General features: G+C 47.1%; 1 protein-coding gene across 6 annotated transcripts in view; it reads left to right on the forward strand.

The window, feature by feature from the left end:
- SAMD11 (sterile alpha motif domain containing 11) overlaps nt 1–25,641 on the forward strand; it is a 136,280-nt gene that overhangs the window by 104,725 nt on the left and 5,914 nt on the right. For all 6 annotated transcript variants that reach the window (XM_042478286.1, XM_042478283.1, XM_042478281.1 and 3 more), the window contains 5 exons: nt 3,541–3,691; nt 15,142–15,257; nt 16,756–16,834; nt 17,770–18,470; nt 24,174–24,298. In XM_042478286.1, the coding sequence (XP_042334220.1) occupies nt 3,541–3,691; nt 15,142–15,257; nt 16,756–16,834; nt 17,770–18,470; nt 24,174–24,298 (1,172 nt within the window). The remainder of the gene's footprint in view (nt 1–3,540; nt 3,692–15,141; nt 15,258–16,755; nt 16,835–17,769; nt 18,471–24,173; nt 24,299–25,641) is intronic.

Consider the following 25,641-nt stretch of genomic DNA (forward strand, 5'->3'; position numbering starts at 1 on the left):
ATCTCGCATGTCTTTCCTGGGCTTTTCCTCAACATCATCTTGGTCTGACACACACAGCTCCAGTTATGTGCAAGCCATGTGCCCACAAACGGACATGGTGCTGAACCACACTTCCAACCTAGCAGTGGGATTTATAGAGCTCCCTTGGTCGGAAAAGACCCTCTCCATCTTCTTCACCCATTAAAGTGGTTTTGTGGATCTGAACTTCTCTCCTAGACCTCTCTCTTTCTCTTCCTCTCTTTCTGTCCATCCCTCACCATTCAGCCAGGAGGATAAAGGCATCAACCGGCATAATAAATAAACCATTGTCTGCTTTCTGGGAGCGAGGTACAAACAGCCGCTAATTAGCACTTGCTAATTACCTAGCCAGGGAAGGATTAACACTCCTAGTTTGAAAAAGGAAAGGAATGGGGAAGGGAAAGCTGCCTTGGCTGGGCTTGGGATGGAAGAGACAACAAATCTTATTTATATCTATTTCTTATTATATGGATTATAGCCTCTGTTACCGCAAACTTTTTGGAAAGGGAGGCACAACCAAGGGGCAGGTATGAGAAGGAGCGCCATTTCAGGGTTTAAAAAGCCTATGATTCGAGGGGAGCCAGAGAGATTTCCAATGACTTCTGTAAGCCTGGTGTCATGTGAACTAGCTTTACATGTCCGTATAACTGCAGTTCTAAGAATTTCTTAGCCTTGGGCCAGTGGTGTCAAGCCAGATGATTTCCACAGTGTGGATGCAGCCTGAGAAGTAGGATGCTAGACTAGTTGGGCCATTGGTCTGATCCTTACATTCCCAGTTCAACTAACAATAGGCTCCTGTTCAATCTAGCAAATGGTGGACGTCGGGCATTAGGGTCTTTCTGGCCCTCCCTGGGTAAGACTGTTTGAACTGGAGAAACTGAGGCTGGGAGCAAACACATGGCTTGACATGGTTCGGGGAACCTGTGGCCCTCCAGATGTGGGGTTGCAGCCCCCATCAGCTTCAAGTAACATAGCTAGTGGTAAGGAGTGCTGGGAATTGCAGTCCAGTAATGGATAGAAGGCTGTATGTGAGGTCAAAGGCTTTCACGTCCGGTTTCCATAGGTTTTTGTAGGTTTTTGGGCTATGAGGCCATATTCTAGAGTTTATTCCTGACATTTCATCAACAGTTGTGGCTGGCATCTTCAGAGAAGGCTGTATCCTTTGAACCCTATCTTGACCAAAGTCTAGACTTGGGTGCAATTCAAAACGACAGCAACATGGAGACTGCGAAGTCGAAGGCTTTCATGGCCGGCATCCATAGTCTTTTGTGGGTTTTTCGGGCTGAATGGCCATGTTCTAGATTGTCTTGCTGTGTATACACACCAACAACTAGTGTCATGTCCAAGTTAAACATCCACCTGCAATTATTCCCCCCTCCATGCTTTGCCTCGTCTATTTATTACTGTTTAACTCTATTGTTTGCCCTTTCTCTCTTCCCCTTTGCTTGGAATTCCCTTGATGTCCAGAGACAGTGCCTCAAGAGCTCTTGTGTGGAGCTGGCAAGAGGCGGTCCATGCACCAGTGCCACCCAGGGCAGATCCTTCCCGCTTTGTCCTTAAAAAATGCCAACTTGCCACGGCTTGCATCTCCTGTCTCCCTGATTCCCCCTTTTCCCTTCCGCACAGACATTTCTACCTTCCATTTTAAACCACAAGACCAGGAATGGGGCTAAACGTTGGCCAAGACAGACTCAGTATGTTAAGGGAAATATATCAACAGTACAGGCTATAAATAATCCCAGGACAGCTGCCTGCTCTACCAGAGCAAGCAAAACCAAAGGGATGGAACAGGGAAAACCCCAGCTGCAGAATGAATTATCGCTGTGCATCCTTCATGCAGAGGGCATTTTAAGGAGGGAGGAACATATATGGAAGCAGTACAGAAGGACTTTAAAGAGGGATGTGGTATTTCTGCAAGGATGGTGCTAGAAAATTTATGAAGCATCAGGGTATTGGTCAGGGAGGTTGGAAAGTGACAGCGACGAGTCCCAGGAAAGATAGGGCAAGTGCCACTTTCCAGGTGAAGGTTACCCATGTCTGCTTAGAGGAGTAAACCCAAGGGCAATGACTTAACTGAATTAAGGTTCTGTATATGTACCCAGCCTTGTGGTAGGACCAGTCATGAGTTTTGGCACCGGAATAAAATTCTCTGCTGCGCAGGAAAAGGACTCTTTTTATTCTTCTATTTCCCTACCCCCTTTGGTGTAGTTGCACAATTTCCTCTGACTTGCTAAAGCCAAGAGCAATATGTGTTTGTGTGCATGTGCGTGTGCACACACATGCTTATGAGAGGGAGGTGGGGCTGGCTCAGTTTGAACATACCTTCCTTTGCTGCGTAATTGTGTCTCGGAACAGTCTTTCTAAAAGTCTGTTTTTGGAAGGAAACTTGGGACTGTGTTGCAGCAAACAGACACAAAGCCGTAATTCTACTTTTCTCTCTCTTTCTCCCACTCTTTCTCTTTCCTCTTCTCCTCCCAACCGCACCTGAGTGTTGATGGGAGGAATCTTTTCTCTGTTGTCCTTTAATTCTCCAAGCTAATCCCCTTAATGCGCTGAAGGAGGCCAGGGTTTTCATTAGAGCTCAGAGAGAGCGAAAGAGGCGTCTTTTCTCTGAGTCTGGTAGGCGAAGTTTCATGGGGAAGGCGAGGAAGAGCAAGGGGTCTGCATGGAAGAAGGAGTGCTAACTAAATCTGGGGGTGGGAATAAGAAAGAGAACTGGTGACCCAAGGATCTTCTGGCTTCCTAAGTCTGGAAAAGAAAGCAAGAGGAGCAAGCAAGCAAGAGGGATGCCTCTGAAGACATGAAAGGGGTAGGTAGTGATAGAGCTTGGACAAAACACGTTATGCAGATTCATTCTTTTACTGCAAGAGCAAAGATAACTGTTGAAGTCAGGTTTTGGCTGAAATATAATGAGCCGTGACTTCATTCCTTTTGTACTGCAGCTGTGACTTTGAAAAGAAAGACCAGATGTAGATTTTAAATAACTACATAGCAAAATACGTTAGACCTGATCTCTTTGCCTTGAGAGAACCAGTTGAAAACAAAGAGTAAGGATGACCATTTTCAGCACATTTGGCATTCTGTAACAAATCAAAGACATGAATCCAGTTGATAGTCAAAACGAAAGTAGACCCGCTGAATCCATGGGAGAGCGGCAAATCAACACTTAGATATATCCCACTTATTCAGTATGTCTACTCTACCTGGATTGAGGCCAACATCAACAGATGTCGGAACTGTTTTTGCTTACTTGGATGGATGGAGAAGGCATTAGGTGTTTTTGGTTCTACAGTCCAGCAGCTTGTAGCATTTTGATGTCTGGTTGTTTTCAATTGTATGGACCTGTTTGCAGCTAGGTAGTGGCAAAGGAGAGATCCTTACCATGTGCTCAGAGGCACTCTCATCACATACTAGGAAACAACAGCCATTGGTCCTAAAGCCCAGTCAAACCTGGTACCCATTAACTCCTATGTTTCCGTCTTTCCCTAGCAACTCACACAGGGTTTTCTGTTTCTTCCACAGACCTCCTCCGGGCACGGCAAGAGGTGGCAGCTGCAGCCGCCGCACGCAACCCTGGCACCATGGAGGCTCACCTCCCATCGGCCACCAACTCATCCAGTCAGCGCCGGAAACAGGGGCTCCCTCAGCACCGGGATTCTCACTTCACTGAGAGGTATCTTGCAACTGTTTTGACCCAGTTTGGATTATGTCTTCCCCTCCTCCCTACCCCTTCAGCAACGTGGGGCTCCCCACAGTCTCCTAGCCAGCATAACCAGTGGGTATTTGGGGTTTTGCCCTCCAATAAAGTAATGTATGCAAGGCCTGAGGGAACCAGGGCTTAGAGTATGGAGCCATGGGTACATTAGTATGGCAAGGAAGCCTAAAGGAAGAAGCAGACTAGTTCTAGTGGATCTAGTGGACCAGGGTCAGCGCTATAGAGACCGTTGACATGCAGGGATGCAGAGAGACAGAGGGACTGTTGAAGCTGGCCCCACAAAAGAAGGGCAGGTAGGATGCAGCACTGACAGCATCCTGCAAGCAAAGCTGGCCACAGTCCATGCTAGGTCTTCAACCATTTTAAAAAAGGTGTGCTTACCCCCAGCTCTGGCAATTGCTTGTGATTTTGTAAGTGAATCTCCAAAGCAGAGCTGTATCTATGAGGGTCGGAGGGCCTTCTGAGGATCCCAAAGTGCTCTGTAGCCTTGGACATCCTTGCTAGTTTTCTGTTTATCTTGGCCCAGGTTTCCTTTGAAACCAGTTCAAAGTCTGTACCTCACTGGTTCCAGACCAACCTGGTAGAAAGAGGGGACTCTGTGCATGTTCAGAGGCTTCTTTGTGATAAGGGCACTTCTCCAAACCTTGGAGTCCTAGACAAGTTCTTTGCCTGTCTCTGTTCCCCTGAAGAGCAAGGATGAACTTGACTAAGTTGTTGCTGGCTTCTCACATCTGATAGTTCTGCTGCCCTGTTGGGCCTGGTGCAAGGCATGGAAAAGTTCAGTTTTTGGAATTGTAACTTTCAAGTGAGGATTTGGGGTCTGAGGGGCTCTGGGATTTGTGATCTAAAAGAATAACTTTGCTAAACTCTTCTGCAACTCTTCTGGGAAGGAAGGGGAGACGTTTGTGTGTATAAGAGAGAGAGAGAGAGACTCTGGTTGACCTGCCCCATAACCTCTCTCCATTCCAAAGCTGGCCAAGCATACTGCAGACAAGTCTGTCTTGTCAGGAATGCGGACATAAATGGGTTTCAGTTTTGAGGAAACCTCTCAGGCGGCTTGGAAAACAGCCAGGAGACTGGCTGAAAAATCACTTTGGTGGAGGGCTGGGAATGTGCAAACGAAACCGGGCCTGTCTGATTCATGTTGTCCATCCCGGACTAAACAGGTGGACCATTCCCTGAGGGCCAGCCTCTGACTGGGAGTTCAAGGCTTGCTTTGTTCCAGAAGCTCAGATACGGAAAGCAGAATTGCCCAGCTTCCTTTCTTTGTGGGCTGTCTTCTTGTCCTCTCCTAGGAAATCCAGATCTTGTAAATGAAGAATATGTTGCATTGGTTCCCAAACTTTGATTCCCCAAGATGTTTATTGATATATTTTTATATGTGTTTTATTACTGATGTATGTGTTTTAGCGGACTGTAATCCCGCCTCAATTCATCTGGAAGAGGCGGGAAAATATAAATTATTATTATTATTATTATTATTATTATTATTATTACTACTACTACTACTACTATTATTACTATTACTATTATGTTTTGACTTCACCTGTCAGAATTCCTGACTGTTGGCCAAGCTGGCTGGGGCTTCTGGGCGTTGAGATCCAAAACACCAAAGTTTGGGAATCACTGCACTAGAGCTTTCCCCTTGCACCCAAAGCTGCCCGGCCATTAAATAAAGGCATGTTTGGGGAATGGTTGCATGTTGAGCTTTAGAGAGCTTGGAAAGGTTGTATATATATTTGGACAACAATTCCCATAACCATTGCCATCCCAAAAAGCAACTTTTTAAAACTCTGCCTACTCAGAACTGAAATGGATGCAGGTGGTGGAGAGGCAGTAGGACTTCTTGGGCCACTCCATCTCCAGAACCCACAGATTCTCCCCCCAAAATAATGTCCCAGATGGCTGGGGTTTTCCATCCCTAGAGGGAATGTTTCGAAACCTGGCACAGGAGAGTATTTTCCAGAGGTGACTCACCAAGCTGAGCATTAATCACTTCCTTCCCCTTCTTTATATTCTCTCCATAAAATGTCCCCTCCTCTGTGGTAAGGCAAAACCAGGGCTCAAACCCACCGAAGGATTGCTTCCTGAGATGTCATTCTGCCCTAAAAATATCCACGGAAATCTGTGCTTATTATAGAATTCAAAGATATAGCCTTATTAGTCTGTAGAATCAGTATCTAGAGAGAGAATCCGAGGAAGCAGACGGAGGTCTACGAAAGCTCATGCTGCCAACTTCTTTCTTTCGGTTAGCCTCAAAGGTGCTATGCTTGTTATAGTGAATAGATGTGACTTCTGTCTATCCCTCCTTCATTGCATAGTGACCCAGTCCAGCAGCATTTCGTCTTGAGCCTCAAAGTCAATTCTACTGTTCCTAAAATCCGTGAACCACAAGATGCGGTGGAAATGACTAGCATTTTTATATCATTAGGTTAATTCAATAAAGTTTCCATGTACAGAAGGAGTTTATCTCCATTTACCAAGTGCTGGGTAGAAGCAACAGGGCAGACTATCACCATGTCACTGCTAAGCTTCACAACTCGATGTATGTAGTATGGTTGGAGGGTGAGGCCTTTTCGAACGCTAAAAGCCATGACTGCTATGCCCGAAATGCCACATTCAGGCTATGTGTGTGACAGAGACAGAGAGGAAGTGTGAATATTTTGTTCCAAATAAGAATAATCCAATACAGCATATGCATAGTTGCTGGTGGGCATATCCTTCATTTAAATATATGCAGATTGCTCTTTACGGGGATACGTATACAGGAACATTGGGCAATTTCTCTCGCTAGAATCTCTTGCTGGGAAAAAGATTTATATTTGATTTGATTCTGCCCCCCTCCCCTTTGTATATATATTTTTGTGGCCCATAGCTTTATGGACTAAGAGTGTATACAAAGATATTTAGGAGCGGAAGTAAATGTGGTGGGAGTTTCTGCTGGAGGATAGGCTCTGGTTTTCAGTGCCTCCTCTCCCCATCTTTTTACATTATATAGGATTCGGAGTGAATGCTGACCTCATTTTTCCTCTCTGCTTCTCCCTTCTCTGTTAATAGTTAGGTTGTCTGCTTGTCCCAATCAATATATCCCCCTCCATCCACAGATGTGTTGCATATCTGCCCTCAAATGTTTGCTTAGTGTTTAAATAAGTGCGACCATCCCTCGCCCTCCAAGAAACAAGGCCTTTGAGGTTTCTGATGGATGGCAACCCTAAGGCCAACCTATCCTGGGGTTTTCTTGGGAAATTTCTTCAGAGGGGGTGTGCCATTGCCATCCTCTGAGGCTGAGAGAGAGTATGACTTGGCCCAGGTCACCCAGTGGGTCTCCATGGCTGAGCTGGGATTCAAACTCTCCTAGTGCCCTAGTCCAATGCCCAAACCACTGCACCACATTGGCCCTCATCTTAACATGTATGTTTGTGTAGTAATGCTCCATTCTCTAAGCCAGTGTATTTTAGGCTTTCGGATCTTGGGGAATTAATAATTCTCCCCTCCACCCCCAGTATTCCAGGGTACACATGGGTGCCTTTGTGCCCATTGGGTATAGTTGTTTCTGTCCCCGAGAGCAGCAGAGATTTGTTCTCTGCTGCTCTTGGGGACAGAAACCAGGGTGGCATCTGGTGGCTCATGGACTAGCATGGGTCACTTCTTCAATTAGTACCAGCACTGATCTAAGCAAGGGGGGCGTCCCTTGCATTCATAGATGTGTGTGTATACTTTATATTTCTTTTGAGGTTCTTCTGAGTGTCCTGCATAGGGAAGATCAGTTTTAAAACCGACGTTTTGCATTACTTCAATGCTAGAAATGCGACAGAGGCTGGATGGCCATCTGTCTGGGATGCTTTGGTTGTGATTTCCTGCATCGCAGTGGCTCAAGTGGTTAAGACGCTAACTCTATTGATGGCAAGATTGGCAAGTTGGCAGTTTGAGGCCCGGGTGCCGCATGATGGGCTGAGCTCCCATCACTAGTCCCAGCTTCTGTCAACTTAGCAGTTCGAAAGCATGCAAATGCAAGTAGATAGATAGGTACCACTTCTCAGTGGGAAGGTAACAACGTTCAATGGAGACGTGCTGGACACCTGAGCACCAGAGCAGTCCTCGGACAATGCTGGCTCTTTGGCTTAGAAACGGAGATGAGCACCGCCCCCTACAGTTGGTTACGACTAGACTGCCTTTACCTTTACCCAGGGAGTTGGACTAGATGGCCCTTGTGGTCTCTTCCGACTCTACGATTCTATGCTTCTGTGTCAGCTTGGGCTCTCCAAAAGGAGGTAAAACATGGCAGGTAGGCCATTGCCTGGGGCAGCCAAGTGGGGTAAGGCAAGAGTCAGTAGACATTGTGGCATGGAGCAGGAGGAGAGAAGAAGAGGCCCTGGCTGGAACCAAACAAGCTGCAGGTAGATTTATGGCGTCTGCCTTTCCCGAGAGTCTGGCAATAATGCATGTCGTGGGGCGGGAGGAGGGCGAGGGGGATGGAAGCGGCTTGGCATGGTGCTAAAATTCCATTTCGGCTTCCTGTCGGGAGCTCCGCAGGGATTAGGTCAGTTCACGGATGCAGCAGCGGCAAGAATAATTAGCCACTGAAGAATTCAGCCATTAGCTGGAGGCAGAGAGAGGAGGAGGAGGAGGCGGCAAGCAGGCGGGGAGGAGAAGCCCGCTGGCAACCTGGGCCTCATTTAGGAATGTGACAGCGCAGAGACCTTTTCCTTCTCGGTAGAGTTGGGTGATGCGAGGTGGTCAAGCGCAGGTACTGTACAAGGATGGATGGATATTGCTGTGTAACTTTGACAAGCCACCTCCCGCAACCTCTTCCCTATAGATATGTTGGTTACAAATCCCAGAATCTTCTAACCAGGATGGAGGCATGCTGGATCCCTGGATAAAAGAGGCAAACCAGATACAAGAAACTACTAGGGCCATCTAGTCCAACCCCATTCTGCCACGGCAAGAATTCTCAATCAAAGCATACCTGACAGATGGCCATCCAGCTTTTGTTAAAGACCTCCAAGGAGGGAGACTCCACCACTCTCTGAGGGATGAGTACCCAAGTGATGGAGGAACCACTTTACACATAGGAGGAGGATGGGAGGGTTTGTACCCTATTGGTGTATCTCAGTGATTCCCAAACTCTGGCCTTCCAGATGTTATGGACTTTGGCTCCCAGAATCCCAGACCACTGGTCAAGATAGCTAAGGCTTCTGGGAGCTGAAGTTCGAAATACCTGGAAAACCAGTTTTTGGGAATCACTTCTGATCAGAATGATTGCAGGCCTTAGGACTTGAATAAAGCCTTTCTTTTCTTGAGTCCTTGGAAAGGTTTCCAAATAGGAAGTTGTGAATTGGGAAGGGGTCTGTTGTTGCTGGATGCCTTCAAGCTGTTTCCAACTTAGGGCGACATTAAGGCAAACCTATCATGGGGTTTTCTTGGCAAGATTTGTTCAGAGGTTTGCCATTACCTTCCCCTGAGGCTGAGAGCATGGGACTTGCCCAAGGTCACCCAGTAGGTTTCATGGCTGAGCTGGAACTCGAACCCTGGTCTCCAAGAGTCATAGTCCAACACTCAAACCTCTATGTCACGCTGGCTATATGAAGGACTCATGATAAATATGGTCATCCTGATTTCTACAGGAGTGCAAAAGGGGGAAGGTGCAAAAGTGGGAAAAGGACAAAGTAAGTTTTACAAAAGTAAGCTTTTATAACAAGTAGGTTCTGGACAGCAATGGTTTGGATTTTTCTTCAAGACATCTGGTTTTGTTACTAGCAAGGGAGGAAACCTTATTCCTATTACCCTCTCAGGCATTTTAGTCCTCTTGGGCTCAAGATTGTGTTCAGTCTGCAGCACACCCTTGGCTCCAGCCCTCTCTCTCATTGCCTTTTGTAGGAGGCGTTTTGCAAGCCTGAATGCCTGTTTGCAATAGCGGAAGCCAAGAGATGGGGTTAAAAATGCATTGCGTGGTTTTAACAGTATAATGTGTAACCCCCGTAATGACTTAAAGTATTGATTATTTGAAGGCCATTAGCGCTTATTGTTAAAGAAAAGTCGATACTTTTAAAGCCTCGTGAACCATTTGTCTCCTCTTAAAGGACGGATCAAATTTAGCAACACGCCGTTAAAAATCCCCTAATACCTTTGCACGCAAGCTGCTGGTGGAGGGTGTGTGTGTGTATGAACACCACATATGTGTATACAGACATGCATGTGCTTATTCCAACTCCTGCTTTCTTTTCCTCATTGCAATTTATCAGTTGTCCTTAGTGCACAAGCCAAAAATCTTCCTGTTGTTTCTCTTTTATGGAGTAATGAAAGCAGATGTAAGAGACTTGTTTTCTGCTGCTCTTGGGGACAGGACTAGAAGCAATTGCACAAAAGTTGATTTTAGCTAAAGGTCTGGAGACACTCTCTAATGGTAAGAGATGCTTTACGATAGAAGAGACTCTTTGGGCTGTCTTAAGACTTGGAGACCTCAAAGCAGAGGCTGTCAAGGCTGCGGTGGTTGCATCCTTGCTTCACAATTCGGTGGCTGGGCTACATGACCTTTAAGGCTCCATCCAACTCTGCAGTTCTACAAACCATAATCCTTAGTTTTGCCAACAATACAGTATTGAATCAGTACAACAGAGAATGCCTTCCCCTACTGAAGGAATCTGTTCTTCCGTACCCTGAATCCGGCACTGCATCATTAGCTTGACGCTCTTGTCTATAACGCTATGTCTGCTTTAAATTCTGCTCCAAAAGAGACCTGTAGTCCGCAATCCTGTATAAATTATGGAAATAGAGCCGATTTGCATAATCACTCTGATTTTGCATTATTTATTCGGCAGCGCCGGCCACTTTGCATGATTTATTCTGCTTTTGGCTAAGGAGATGGGGTAGTGCGCCAGCACCTTACGCCTGGCACCCGGAAGCCTTACTCCACCAGCCCTTTTGGCTTCTGTCATTTCAGAGGTGTTTGCCCATACATTTTCAAGGACTAAAAACTTCTTTAGTTTCCCTCTCCACTTAATGGAAGCCAATATTTGTGTTCCAGTGATCCTGCATAGTCCTGTCCCCCGCAGAATGTAGGCAAATGGCTTTTTTTGGCACAACATCTCCCATAATCCCCCTTCCAATAGCCAGTCCCTGGTAGGCATTCTGGGAGTTATCATTCCAAAAGTTGGCTCTTCTGGTCTCTGCCTTTTATACACAACATCTCCCATAATTCCCCTGCCATTAGCCAGCACCAGCTGGGGATTCTGGGGGTTATCATCCAACAAGTTGGCTTCTCTGGCCTTGCATGCATGGTGTCCACATGTAACTTCTATGTTTACTGTTCTATAGTGGAAATGGAAGTATAGTGAACCTGTAATGGATGTATAGAAGAGGGAACCATTAGAGGTACAGGAAGCAATCTCCAATTTTGAGTCGGATAACTCTATTTTCACGTCTTGCCAAATACACCGCAGCTCTTCCATCTTCATACTCCACTGTGAAATGGGTGCCCTCTCTAACTTTCCCAAAAACTGGTGTCTTTAAAGAAGGAGAGCATAATGTAACCTTAGTCCTGTGGTGACAGCTCCCTCCCTCTTTCCACCTTTATCTTGCTTGCATTCCCATCAGACCTAGAGCCACAGCAAATCAATGCGCCCTCAAAGGCAGAGAAAACAGGCCATGTCGAACATGGTGTCTGGAGCCAAAATGTTCATGCAAGAGACGGATTGAGATTTCAGCAGCACAAAGATGAAGGAAGGTGGTGGGGTTCCTGGCTAAGCATCAATAGCGCTCCAACCTAGTTCCCCTTTGATTTATATTCAGATCTATGGGGAGGGGGCTGTGGAATGATCTTTCATTTCTTCCCCACGTCTGTGACCTTAGGTCTTAGTCACACCCCCTTTTTCAAATTCGTACGGGTTTTTAAACATTCATCCTTAAAGGGGCACATTCTTCATCAGCTTGCCTTGCATTGATATGTTGTGTCTTGCAAAAGGTGATGCATATTGTTGGTTGTTCAGGGTATTGGCCAGGCCTCTTTACCTCCCATGGGAGCGTGCTTTTATTCCTCCTTGTAGCCGGGAAAATCAATAGTGATGGACAGGTTGTCTTTCGAAGCGTCTTTGAACTCACGGGAGAGTTTTCATGGATCTCTGGAACTCAGTTTGAAAATGTGAGGCCAGCTTTTCCTGAGTGCCAGCTTTGTTGGACTTTTGTTGTGGTGGTGGTTGTGTGCTGTCAAGTTGTTTCGGACTTAAATTGCTGCAGAATGAGTTCAATGTGCAAAAGAAGTTTGCACTTAGTTAACTCAGTGGAGAGGAGAAGCGAGGAACCTTTCCTTCCCAGTAGGCTCAGGCAAAAGCAAATTGCTGCCGCCTCTCTGGCTTGAGTATTCTCCCTCAATACCTTTTGTCATCTTCTTCGCCACACTCGGACGTTGCAAAGGATATATGGAGACAAGAAGGTTAAGAGGTGATCTGATAGCCCCGTTTAAATATTTGAAGGGATGTCATGTTGAGGATGGAGTAAGCTTGTTTTCTGCTGCTCCAGAGACTAGGACCCGGAACAATGGATGCAAGCTGCAGGAAGAGATACCACTTCAATGTTAGGAGGAACTTCCTGACGGTCAGAGCTGTTCAACAGTGGAATATTCTGCCTCGGAGAGTGGTGGCGTCTCCTTCTTTGGAGGTCTTTAAGCAGAGGCTGGATGGCCATCTGTCAGGGGTGCTTTGATTGAGAGTTCCTGCATGGCAGAATGGGTTGGACTGGATGGCCCTTGGGGTCTCTTCCAACTCTATGATTCTATGTTTCTTGAGGAAGAGTGCCAAAAGGGAAGATTCCCTTCCAAAAGGCTGACCAGGAGCCATGGAAGCAGGAATGGGTGGGATGAACCTTCAAGCTTGCTCCGCATGCACTTATCTTTGAATGGCCGTTCCCCACTCCAGATCAGTCCCCCAAACCCACCCCAGGAGGTCAGAGAAGGGCCAGCGTGCCCGGCTTGGCCACACAACGGTTAAACACCACTTGATTTCCTAAATTGCTTCTTATAAAAGGAGCACCACGTCTGCCAGGCTTGTCTCCCCATGATTACAGCTAATTACGATCGAGCGGACACCTCCCGGCCCCCGTCATGCCGCTTTAATTGTCCGTTATTCATCCGCTCGGCTGTCCGGAGTGGCAGCGCACTTGGCAGCCCGGCGACCGAGGCCTCGGCTAATTGTGAGGCCTCGGGGATTAGGGCAGGTGATTACACACTTCATGGTGTAATTACATAAGCATCGCTTGGCTGCTGCCCCGGCACTGAGCCCCGAAGGTCATGCGCTGCGTTACCTGAGATTAATTGGCGCTGCCACTGAAGTGCGAGGCGCTGGCGGAGCGGTTATACGATTAGCATTAACATTTCAACAGCGACGGATCGATCCGTGGCTCTCCTCCAGACACCGGGAGCTGTGCAATTAGTTTAGAGGAAAGCTGGGGTGGAAGGAGGGAGGAAAGCCGAAAGCTAGGGGTGGCGAAGGAAGGGCACGCGGGTAAGAAGGGGGAGGCTGGAGAGATGGGCAGAAGGGGAGCAAGCGGGGTGAGCCAGGTGGCAAGTTGGGGAGAGGGACAGATGGGAGCAGAGCAAGGGGATGAAGGACTGGGTCTATTGAGGGGAACGCGTTTAATCCACTCAATTATTCCACCCTCCTCCCAAATCCTCTGTCTCTCATAGCATTTGTGGATTCCCCTTAGAAATAACATTCTCCCACTTCATTTGTGTTGTTCTCGTCTCTCTCTTTGTGCATGCGTTCCATATGTATGCATTTGAATGGTCTCGTGAAACAAGATTCATTTTTACTCCACCCGGTATTTGTTTCCCCCAAATAAAGGTTAAGGGTTAAGTGGATTGATCATTAAATGCTTCTAAAACTTGGGTGCCACATATGGGCCGTGCTTGTCGTGTGCCTTCAGGTTGCTTCCAACTCATGGCGACCCTAAAGCAGAAAAATCGCCGGGTTTTCTTGGCTCAGAGGAGGTTTGTCATTGGCTTTCCTTATGGCTGAGAGAGTATGACTTGCCCAAGGCCACCAAAGGAGTTTCATGGCCAAGCAAGGAATCAGACCCTGGTGTCCAGAGTCATAGTCCAACACTCAACCACTATGCCACACTGGCTCTCCCCACATATGGACCTAAGTATGTCTAAATACCCTAAAGGCATCAGATTCTGTCTGCTCTTGGAATCTAAGCAGGGTCAACACTGGTAGATACTTGGATGGAAGACTGCCAAGGAATCCCAGGTGATGTAGGCTTTTATTTCAGAAGTAGGAACGGGCCAAACCACCTCCTTGCCTAAGAAAACCCTATGGAGCTGCCATAAGTCAACACACAACTTGAAGGCGCATATGCACGCTTCGGCCTAATTTATCTTTTAGTCCTGACTACTGTAGACCCCACTGAAGCCATTAAATTTATCTACTGTTAACTCACCGCTTAACAATGGATTGAATGGGTCTACTCTAGTTGTGATGGATCTAGAGCTGCACCCTTTTCACCCTCCATTCCCTGCACATAACTCATGCAAGACCTTAGCTTTGGCCATTGGTAGCTAATGGAAATTTCCCAATAGTGGGAAAGATAGCAAGAAGACGAGATAGTTGGGCCTATATTTGGGGCTGTAGGCTTTAGGCATGCTTAACCTGGGAATAACACTAATTGAGCTCAGTAGGTCTTACCTTTTGAACAGACCTGCAAGCTTATTTCCCAAAATACTGATTTCGAAAGTAATTTTCCTCTCCCTTTTCTCGTTGGCCAAGGGGTATATTTTCCCAGCAGTGTTCTTGCCCAGTGGGAGTTGAGAGGAGCATGACTAGTTAAGTCTAATGGCTCCCTGGAGTGTGCTTTGGAGGACCACAAGGGAGTTCAAGATGCCTGGCTGTTCCTCTAAACTGTTGGGATGGGAGACCTCCTGCAATTCGTATGCTGTAGGGTTTGGAATTTCCAAAAGGATTGGAAAGGAGAATAATGAGCTCTCACATTAACCCTATACATGTGTTTTATATGCTTAAGGGATGCATAACGTAGTTCCTAGAATCTTTACATTAGCTAAGCCACATTGAACCCTTCCAGCATCCGGGAGGGTGCGAGATATTGCCCTAATGCTTGGTCCAGTGGGAGAAGAAAAGAGCCCAATAAATGCAAGACTTGGAAGCAGAATGCCTTACGGAAAAGGCTGAATAATTAAACTTGCTTAGGTTTTTGGTTTCTCAGTTGTGAGCCTGACATTCTTTCGGGATGTCTTTGCCAAGACATTGATTTCTGTATGACACCAGGGATGCCTTACAGTTTACACCAGCTATCAAACTGCTTTGCTTCCTTTGCTATTTTGCAGGTTCTGAGAGCTTGATGAACACATCCCCAACACACTAGGATACTCAACCTCCTTTGTTTTCTTTCCCCTTTAGGGAGATGTCCCATCCGCCTCCGCTTCTGTCACCTCAGAATGCTCCTCACATTGCATTAGGTCCTCACTTGAGACCCCCCTTCTTAGGGGTACCTTCAGCTTTGTGCCAGACGCCAGGTAAGTGTGCACAGAATAGTCTAGTATGGCTAAATATGGAGTGTTCCAGGACCCTAAATGGTTGCTGTTAACTGCCGTCAAGTCAACTGTGGTGACCCTATAAATGAGAGACCTTCAAGTCACCATATGTATCAGACCTAGGGCCAGGGCCAGGGCTTCCTTGACTGAGTCTACCCATCTTCACTGGGTCTGCTTTCCCTACTGCCTTTTACCTTGCTAAGCATCAATCCTCTCTAGTGAGGCAGTCTTTTCATGATATGTCCAAGGTACAACAGTCTTGGGTTCTTGGGAGAGTTCAGAATTTGCTCTAGGACTCATTTATTCATTTATTTAAAGGGCAGGATGATCCTTTAAATGGAATTGTGTGTTAAGCTGACTGACGTGGGAATATGATAAGCCAGCCCTGATGCATTACAGAGTTCTCTTGCTCCTCCATTCTGTTTTTTGGCAACCCTGGATGTCTGCTGCAAAGTCTTACCCTAACAGTACCTCTGTTATTCCACATCTAAATAGCATAGTAAAATGGAAGAGTTCATGCTTTAAATGAGAGACAGAGAATTTATTCTCCCCACTTGTCTGCATTCCATACAAGAAAAGTGGCCCCAGGACAGTCGTTGTGCCCATAGCCAAAATTTGGGACTGGCAACCTATCTCTTTTTTTCTTAAGAACACAAGAAGACCCTTCATCAGACCAAAGGCTTATCATGTTCACATGGTGGCCAACCCAATTGCTTTTGGGAAACCCATAATCAGGATATGGGTGCAACATTGCTCCCTCACCTCTCTCAGTCTCTCTGCCTGTCTCTCTGCCATCCCCTTCTCCTCCTTCACACAGCCCATGTGCCTATCCCATTCCCCCACATCACCACCTACCCACAGAGGATGCCATGGACTGCTCCTTGGTCAGCTTAAAGCTCTCCATGCTGCTCAGCGGAGCTAAGCCTCAGTGGAAAGGAGGCTTCATAGCTGCTTGTACGTTGGTGGGACCCTGCAGCTGTGTCCTCCTCCTCACCTCCCCAACTGCTCAGCAGTTTCTGCCAGACAGCTGGCTAGCATTGTGGGGTAAGGGAGATCCCATGGAAAGGAGTTTGAAAGTTCATCTCCCTCTTAGCAACTTCTTCCTTTCTTGCTCAGATCCCCAATGGAAAACAGCTGAGCAACCAGCAAAGGGGAAGCAGTGCAGGGGAGGGTGAGGAACCTCTTCCAGAAGTGTCTGATAAACAACAATGACAACAACAGCAACCAAAATGGGTTTTGGGAGGAGGAGCTGTGGGCTGAATAGGGAGATTCTGCAGGCTGCATCTGCTCCATGGATCAGAGGGTCCCCATGCTTTTACACATAAAAAATCCTCTGAGGTCATTCTTTGGACTTCTAGTGAGAGCTGGGACAGGCCTAGGGTTATGCTGGGTGGACAAAAAGACTGGCTTCTCTTTTGAGCATCATTATCATCATCATATTTATGTGTTAAATCCAAGCTGCTTCTGCCTCCTGCTACAGGTTATGGATTTCTACAGCCGGCCCAAGCAGAGATGTTTGCTCGGCAGCAAGAGATGCTGAGAAAACAGAACCTTGCCAGGTGAGAGGTTTGTTCCCAAAGACTCTCTTAGAGAAGAGAAGGACTCCCACATACTTTCCCCTTGGTGCAGTATAGCTCGAGCCACCCAGTGCTTGGCCCTGACTTCATCCCTTCGCTCTCCCTCGCATATCTGTTGAGGAGGAAAGATTAGCTGGTATGCTTCATTGAGCCAAAGAGCCGGAGGCTGTGCCAGACACATTATTATCATTCTGTTCCAGTGGCTCTCTCCTGGACAGCTTCTCTCCCCTCAAGCGGGGGAGATGGGAGATTGGGAAGGCTGCCTGGGAGCCGGGTGTTTTGGAAAGCATGGTGATTTGACTGGATTTGCCCACTCTCCCTCCCATGCTAGACTCCAGCTTGGCCCCCTCTCCACTAGAAGTGGGAAGAGGAGAAGCTGAAATGAGGAGGTCAGGCTGTTTGGAGGTAGGGAAAGGGTTAGGGAATGAGAATGATAAAAGACTCAGGAGAAACTCTTACAATAAAACACACACCCCACTGGCTCCATGGCCAGGAAAGAGTGAAATGCCCCAAACTGTGCAGCAAGTGCAGCAAGTATGGGACAATTGTGGGCCTTGATTTAGGTCATAGAATCATAGAGTTGGAAGAGGCCCCAAGGGCCACCCAATCCAATTCCCTGCCATGCAGAAACTCACAACCAAAGCACCCCTGACAAGGCCATCCAGCCTCTGTTTAAAAACCCCCAAAAACAGAGACTCCACTACACTCCGAGGGAGTGTATTCCACTGTCCGGAAGTTCCTCCTAAAGTTGAGGTGGAATTTCTTTTCCTATAGTTTGAATCCATTGTTCCGTGTCCTGTTCCCTGGAGCAGCAGAAAACAAGCTTGCTCCATCCTCAATATGACACCCCTTAAGGGCAAATACTTAAGCAGGTCTCTTGACTCCTTCTCAAGTGCAACTTTCTAATTTTTGTTCAGGCTTGAAATGTCAGCAGAGATCATTCGGCAGAAGGAACTGGAAAACCTCCATCGGCAGCGACTACTGGCCGGAGACCCAATGAGCTTGCACCCAGGCCTGCCACCAGACCACCCAGCTTTGCGCAATGTCCACGATATCCCTGATGGACACCTGCTTAGGGACGAGCTCTCCCGAAGGAACGCTATGTTGGTGCTCCGGCACAACAACACTCCACTGTTGTCGCTCAACCACCATGGAGTGCCCAACGCCTCCACCACTCCTCCCAAAGAGCAGGGGAGCAGGAGAGGGAGCCGGAAGTCTGCACACCACCGGACCGAAGCCCCAGGCCAGAGCGAATCCAAAGAACTGTCCGACAGCCGCCCCCCTGACGGCAATGATGAAGAGATGAAGGACTCAGAAAGTGATGCTGACGCAAACGAGGAAAAGCTGGATGGCCTGAAGGCTGAGAGCAGTAGCTCAGCCGGTGAACTCAAAGAGTGTAAAGAGATGGCTAAAACCTGCGATGGCACCAAAGAACTGAGTGAATTATCTGCCGGCCAAAATGCCCACTGTAGCTCTTCCAGTGCCGAGTCACCCAGCCATCTCCTGGCCCCAGCCATCAACAAAACAGAGGCAAAATACCTCCCTCCAGCTTCACTTCCACCACCTCAACCGCTGCCATTTGGATTTCCGTACACCATGAGCCCCTATTTCCACGCAGGTAGGTGAGAGCGACAAAGTAAGAATGCTAGCATGCTTCATTGTGGCAGCTCAATTCCTGGTGGAACCGGGCATTGGGGTTTTGCAAAGTCCAAAATGTGAAACAAAATCCTTTCTCTCTCCCTTTCTTGCCCTTACCATCTTTTAAATACAACAGGTTTCTTCATTTTAAATGTACCTCAGCCAGAGCTGATCAGGTCTGGTTCTCCTCCTCACATAAAAAGTACATAGAGAGATCTTGTAGCACCTTTGAGACTCACTGGAAGAAAGAAATTGGCAGCATGAGCTTTCATAGACTTCAGTTTACTTCCTTAGATGCATCTCAGATGCATCAGATGCTAATGCACTTTGCCGTTGTTGTTATTGTTTGCCTTCAAGTCACTTCTGACTTAGACAACCCTAAGATGACCCTTATCATGGAGTTTTCTTGGCAAGATTGTTCAGAAGAGGTTTGCTGTTGCCTTTCCCTGAGGCTGAGAGAGTGTGACTTGCCCAAGGTCTGCCAGCGAGTTTCATGGCTGAGCTGGGAACTGAACCCAAGTCTTCTGAGATGTAGTCCAACACTCAAACCACAGTGCCACCTTGGCCATCTATATCTACAACTGATTCAAAAAGAATGGTGGAAATGATGCTGTTCTTATGTGATTTTGCACCATTCATTTTGACTCACCCTATATATCTATATTTAACTTAGAGGGCTGAGATAATTTAACCGTCCTTTGGCTCTGAAATGGTACATCCATGTCACAGATGCATCAATGTGAGTGCTCTATCTGCCATAAGTGCAAGAGTGTGTAACGGTCAGGATGGAGAACAATTGGATTTGACTGGTTTGCCCCTATTTCTGGGAAGCGAACCAGAGTCTGTCTTGTTGTTGTTTTGTGGTCCGTTTTAATCATATGAGTTTTAATTGATTAAATCTGTATGTGGGTCAAAATAATACATCTGGAAATAGCTACGTCCTTTTTTAAAGGAAAAAAGATGACGCACACTTGGGTTTGAGGAGGCCGTGTCTTGGAAGACGTCTTCCCGCTCTCTTTGCAGAAGGGAATACCTGTTTTAAATTAGTGCTTGCCATCTGCAGCTTTTATAATGTGCTTGTATCGAAAACATTGTTAAAGCTAAACATCTTTTCACTGACTCATTGGAGCACTTAAGCATTTGCAGCCGTAGTAGTTTTGTAATAGGTAGTGATGGTTGCGCACACGTCTTTCTCCCCTCCCCAGTCTTGGGCCAAACTTGAAAACACAAGTCAGGCTCTGAAACACCCCTATTAAGGACCTACTGTATATATAGTTGTATCTGCTGGGGTTTGGTACCAGGATCCCCAATGGGTACCAAAATCCGTGGATGCTCAAGTCCCATTAAATACAGTGGCATAGTAAAATGGTTCCCCTTATATAAAATGGTAAAATCAAGTGTAAAGTCAAAGGCTTTCATGGCCGGCATCCATAGCTTTTTGTGGGTTTTTCCGGCTATGTGGCCATGTTCTAGCAGAGTTTCTTTCTGACGTTTCACCAGCATCTGTGGCTGGCATCTTCGGAGAATGATGATTCTTTGGAACCTCTCTAGGCAATTGGTTCCAAATTGCTCCCACTGTCAAGAAGTTCCTTCTAAAGTTCAAAACCATTGCTGTTAGAACCACTGATGCGGCTGCAGTCCTTTTTCCTTTTCCCTTTTTTAAAACCAGCAAGATGATACCCGACTTGGGGAAGTTTTTGTATTACACACTGGGCTTATTCACACACAGCTGGGTTCCTCTCCACTGGATTCCTGGTGTCTGAATGTACGCAACAACTGCCGTGCAAAAAGAAAAGTGCTTCACTTGACAGAAGGTGATACAGCTGTTCTGTGACAAGGACTTGTTCTCACACGCTGGCCCTTGCGTCGTGTCGCCGCCGTCCTGTGCACTTACGTCGATTTGCATTTGAGGCCTTGCCATGGCGCCGGGCGAAACAGAGATAAATAAGGCCGCAGAGATGCAGATAACAGCAGCCAGGGTGGATGGAAAGGGGGAGATATAATATCCGCACATGATCCGAGAAGACTCCGAAAGAGCTTGGCCTTGTTCCAGGGAAGAAAGGAGGAGGGAGAAAGGCTGGCTCCTCCGGCACTTTGGAGGCGGAGAAGCATTTTCCATCCCCAGTGACAGAAAGTTATCGATGCGGCTGGGTCGATTTCTCCGAGCTGCCTTATGAAAACCTGGCCGCTGCCAAATGACCTCATCTTGTCGGGGTTTTGGCCACAGCGCTCCCTTCCCCACACTGCTGTCCTCTGGAAAAGGTGAAGGATGGACTGGCGAGAGGCTAAAATCTTCCTATTGATCGGCAGTCTGGAGAGCAATTAACGCCAGCCTCCCAGGGCCACTCCGTGACCCTCGGCTCTCTGCAGAAAAAGAGAGGCAGGGGGAATAACAAGATGGATTCAGACCCATCCGCTTGGGTCAGAGGCAAGGAACATGTAGGATACTGTTGTCCAGTTCTGGGCACCACAATTCAAAATGGATGTTGAACATGTCCAAAGGAGGGTGACTAAAATGGTGAAAGGTTTGGAAACCATGCCCTATGACTTAGGGAGCTGGGCAGGTTTATCCTGGAGAAGAGAAGGTTAAGAGGCTAATATTAAATATTAAATAATTATTACATTTTAAATTTAAATTATTAAATTATTAAACGAGAGGTAAATATTAAAAAGTATTTAAGCCCTGTTTAAATAATTGAAAGGGTGTCACTTTGAGGATGGAGCAAGCTTGTTTTCTGCTGCTCCAGAGAATAGGACCCAGAGTAATGGATGCAAGGGACAGGAAAGGAGATTCCAGCTCAACATTAGGAGGAACTTCCTGAGAGTAAGGGCTGTTCAACAGTGGAACACACTCCATTGGAGAGTAGTGGAGTCTCCTTCCCTGGAGGTCTTTAAGCAGAGGCTGGATGGCCATCTGTCACGGATGCTTTGATTGAGAGTTCCTGCATGGCAGAATGGGGTTGGACTGGATGGCCCTTGCGGTCCCTTCCAACTCTGTGATTCAATGGTTAGGAACAGGTTGCTATCCATGACGTATTTTGGCTTCTTGACCCAATATAGGTGGAGTGAGATTAAGACAAGGGCAGCCATTGGAATCTTACTGGCAGTGTAAGATGAAGCTAGGGAAAAGTTTGAGGCTCTGCTATAGAATCATAGTCCTCCTAGGGAATTGAACCATTCCCTTCATTTCTCTGGATGTATGCATCCTACAGGCCCCTGCAGAGAATCCTAGGGAGTCATAATTTCAGCCAAGGAAGTATCTGGACTTGGTTGGTCCTTCTAGACATGAGACCATCATATAGGATGTAGGTACGTCCAGAGTTTGGAGAAATTGCTGCCCATGCAATACTCTGCCAGAAGCTGTCTTTAAAAGGATTTGACAAATTCATGGAAGATAGGTCTATCTAAGTGACCATGTTGGCTACAGATACCTCTCGACGCCTGTCTCTGGAGATCCCAAGCTGGAGGTTGCTGTTGGTCTCATGTTCTTCTGGTGGGATTCCCACAGGCTTCTGATTTAGGTAGTATGGGAACTGAGTGCTAGATAGCTGGACCTCTGGCCTAATCCAGCATAGCTCTTCATATACTCTTACGTAGTGTTCTTGCCTCTTAGGATTTAAGGTACCTGCCCACAAGCCTAGCTAAAATCCCAGGGAGCCCTCCTTATGAGCATCTTGCGTCGCTCTTTCTGGTGGGCTCCCTACATTCGGAAACTGCCAATGAAGTGCTTAAATTCCACACACCCAACACACACACACACCCCAGCCAGCCACCAGCTCTGAAATATGGACACTGTGCAGTGTTTGTGTGTGTGTGTGTTTCTTGATGGTAGGGAGAAAGGAAGGGAAGATGAGCTTTCTTGTGCGATAAATATTTTGGCAGCGCCTGTGGCTGTGTGGAAAACACTTGCAGATTCTTACAGGAGGTGGGATTTTGCATTACTAGGGAATGAAACAACATTCAGGCATCTAACATCTCCGATTGTTTTTCCCCCCTCCTGTTTGGTTTCCAACATTTTTTGCCTGATCAAGAAGCCCATGGAGCTTCGAAAGCTTGCAACAAGGATATTTGTGCCTTTTGGTTGGCCAATAAAGGTATGATGGGTTTTTGTTTGAATACCATAGACGAGTGGCTCCCAAACTTTGGTTCTCCAGGGGCTTTGGACTTCAGTTCTTGGAAGCCCTAGCCAGCTTGGCCAACAGTAAAGCGTTCTGGGAGCTGAAGTCCAAAACATCTGGAGGACCAAAGTTTGGGAACCACTGACGTATACGGCAATTGCGCATTCCAGCCCAAAGCAATCGGCTGTGACTTGTCTCTGGTGCCATGAAGTGGTTGCACTTGGACTGTAGCACTGGCTTTGTGGATGCAGAGAGCATTCATGCTGATCGGGAGCCAAAGAGTCGAGGCTGAAGGCCGCCAGCCAAATGGAGGAGGCTGCGGCCGCGGCCACGGCTCCGTTCCCGACAGCAATGCTGAGCTGCTATCCTTGGCCTGCCTCAGGAAGGAGGAAGTGCATAATTTGAAATCAGTTGGCTGTGGCTGCCAGGTCCCCGCCGAGGAGATGGAGGAGACGCTTGCTTCGGCTGCAGATGGAGGCGTCTCGCTGGAGCCTCGGCTGCGCCTGGAATAATTGAGTTCGATTCCGCTTCCTCTGTTTACCAAGTCACAGTTGCTCTTCCAAAAGCAGAGGGGAGGTTTGGGGGAGAGAGAAAAACCGCTCCCTAGTTTTTGGCACAAGCTGCGCCTGGTTGCCAGAAAGGAAAAACCCAAAGGATCTTGGTTCAGGCTCATACCACTTAGGTAGCGTTCTGTCGTCTCTTTGCTCACTGGGAGTTGGGCGCTAGGCCTGTGCAAGCCTTTTGAGTTTTATAGGAGTCCATGTTTCACCGATGAAGAGTTCTGTTGAAGCTGAACATTGGTATACTTTTATCATTAGGCCGGTTCTTTAGTAACACTCATGTCCCCTCTTTCCCCTCTTTTCTCTTTGTGACCACTTGGACATTGGCTGCCATTTCCCTTAGAGGCATCCCAGTTAGATGCCCAGATTTCATGCCGTACATGAAAGTCTGTGACTTCACATAAAACAGATTTTGTTTCTGAGAGGTGTGTGAGAACGCATATGTGAATGTGTACAAGGGAGAAGAACAGAGGAAGAGCTTGTGTCTGTATGCATGCATATGCCAGCAATTTAGTCAGCCGGGGTTTTCCAGATTTATAATGCTTGTTTCCCGAGGATCAGTTGGAAAGGCAAGGGAAACCAGACTTTCCTAGTATTCATTGGTATTCTGAGCACACTGTTGGAGCTGGATGGAGACCCTCCTGGGCCAGCTGTACTTTTGGTTGCTGCCCTTGTAGGGTTTCCCTCCTCCCTCCTTCCATTGCAGCTGAAGAACATTAAACCCCTTGAAGACATTACTAGGCAAAGGCATCCTTGAAAGTCCCCAAACCCCTTCCCTGGCTCAAAGGCTCTCGCCTCCTTCTCCTCCAAGGTGAGGCACCTGCAAGAGGTTGCAGCCTGGAGATTGACCCTGGCTGGTGTTGAAACAGACAGTTCATTCAAGATGGATGTGCGGCTGGAGGGTGAGGCTGGATGGCAAGGCCTTGCCTGCCCACATCTATGTGCGTGTGATTTACGGTTGCTTTCCAATCCCTAAACCCTTTTCCATCTCTGCGTTCCTTTCAGGCACGATGGGAGGTCTCTTTTTGGACGGCGAGGAGAGCCCAGCCCTGGAGGATGTCAGCAAGTGGACGGTGGAAGACGTCTGCAGCTTTGTGGGTGGCTTGTCTGGCTGTGCCGAATACACTCAGGTACATTCTGGGCCGCTCCAGGGAGGAAGGGGAGGGAAAGCTCCATGGACCTGGTTTCCATTTGCTTCCAAGTCATCAACAAAGCCAAGAGCTCGGTTTTTCTCTTCCCCACCCATAAACACCCTTTTTAAAGAGGAAAAAACAAGAACAAATGTACACTCTTGGCTGTTTTGATTTCTGAGAAGCAGATGAAATGGGGTTAGCGAATCCAGAAGTGTGTATATGTACAACTAGTGTGTTTATGTACTCAGTGGTTAAAAAGAAATGTACAAAGGCTTTGACCTAAAAATTGGCCTCCGTATTTTTGTTCTGCAAAATCCTTCCCCAATCAGTTGCATATTGGAGCAGGAGCCCCAAACAAGGAGCTAGTGGCCACATCCTAACACAAGGTTTGAAAAAAGGGCATTAGCAATAACCCCCAGTTATGCGTTATGTTGTGTGCCTTCAAGCTGTTTCCAGCTTAGGGTGACACTAAGACGAACCTATCATGGGGTTTTCCTGGCAAGATTTGTTCAGAGGAGGTTTACCTTTGCCTTCCCCTGAGGCTGAGAGAGTGTGACTTGCCCAAGGTTTCCCAGTGAGTTTCATGGCTGAACAGGGAATCAAACCCTGGTCTCCAGAGTCATAGTCCAGCGCTCAAACCACTTTGCCATATTTCACCGACATGTTAACTTTTCATCAGGTCACACCACTTGAGTATTATTTCATCACTAACATTTATCAAGTTCTGGTCAAAACCAAGAAAACAAATGGGAGTATTACTAACCTGGAGGGGAACCAAGATGGAATTGGTGGGAATGGTGTTCATTTCATTTGGTTGGTTAGAAAATACAATTGCATAACAGTCTGTCATATATATGCGCCTCCTCCAAAGACAATCCAGCGGAGCAAAGCATGTCTAGGATGTATGTAGAGAGATCTTGTATGTAGAGAGACCTTTGAGACTAACTAAAGAAAGAAGTTGGCAGCATGAGCTTTCATAGACTTAAGTCGACTTCCTCAGATGTATTTGGAGGAAGCAGATTTAACCCACAAAAAACTATGGATGCCGGCCATGAAAGCCTTCAGCTTCACCATCCAGACATGGCAAGAGATGTTAATATTTGGGGAAGAGATGTACAATAACATCCCAAATCTACAGAACAGCGATACTATTTTCAGGCCAACCAAAATGCACAAAATGCACGTCGCAAGCTTTCGTGGCTCCCTTGGCTTCTCCATCAGGCAAAGATGTTAAAAATCGCAAGGGGGAAAAACAAATACATTACGATGACGTTAGTCACAAGGCTGATCAGTTCAGGTGGTGCTGGAGAGAAACTCAAGAGATGCAAGTCAATCTGGAA

This window comes from Sceloporus undulatus, chromosome 7 (genome assembly GCF_019175285.1).
Source record: "Sceloporus undulatus isolate JIND9_A2432 ecotype Alabama chromosome 7, SceUnd_v1.1, whole genome shotgun sequence".
Classification (NCBI taxonomy): domain Eukaryota; kingdom Metazoa; phylum Chordata; class Lepidosauria; order Squamata; family Phrynosomatidae; genus Sceloporus; species Sceloporus undulatus.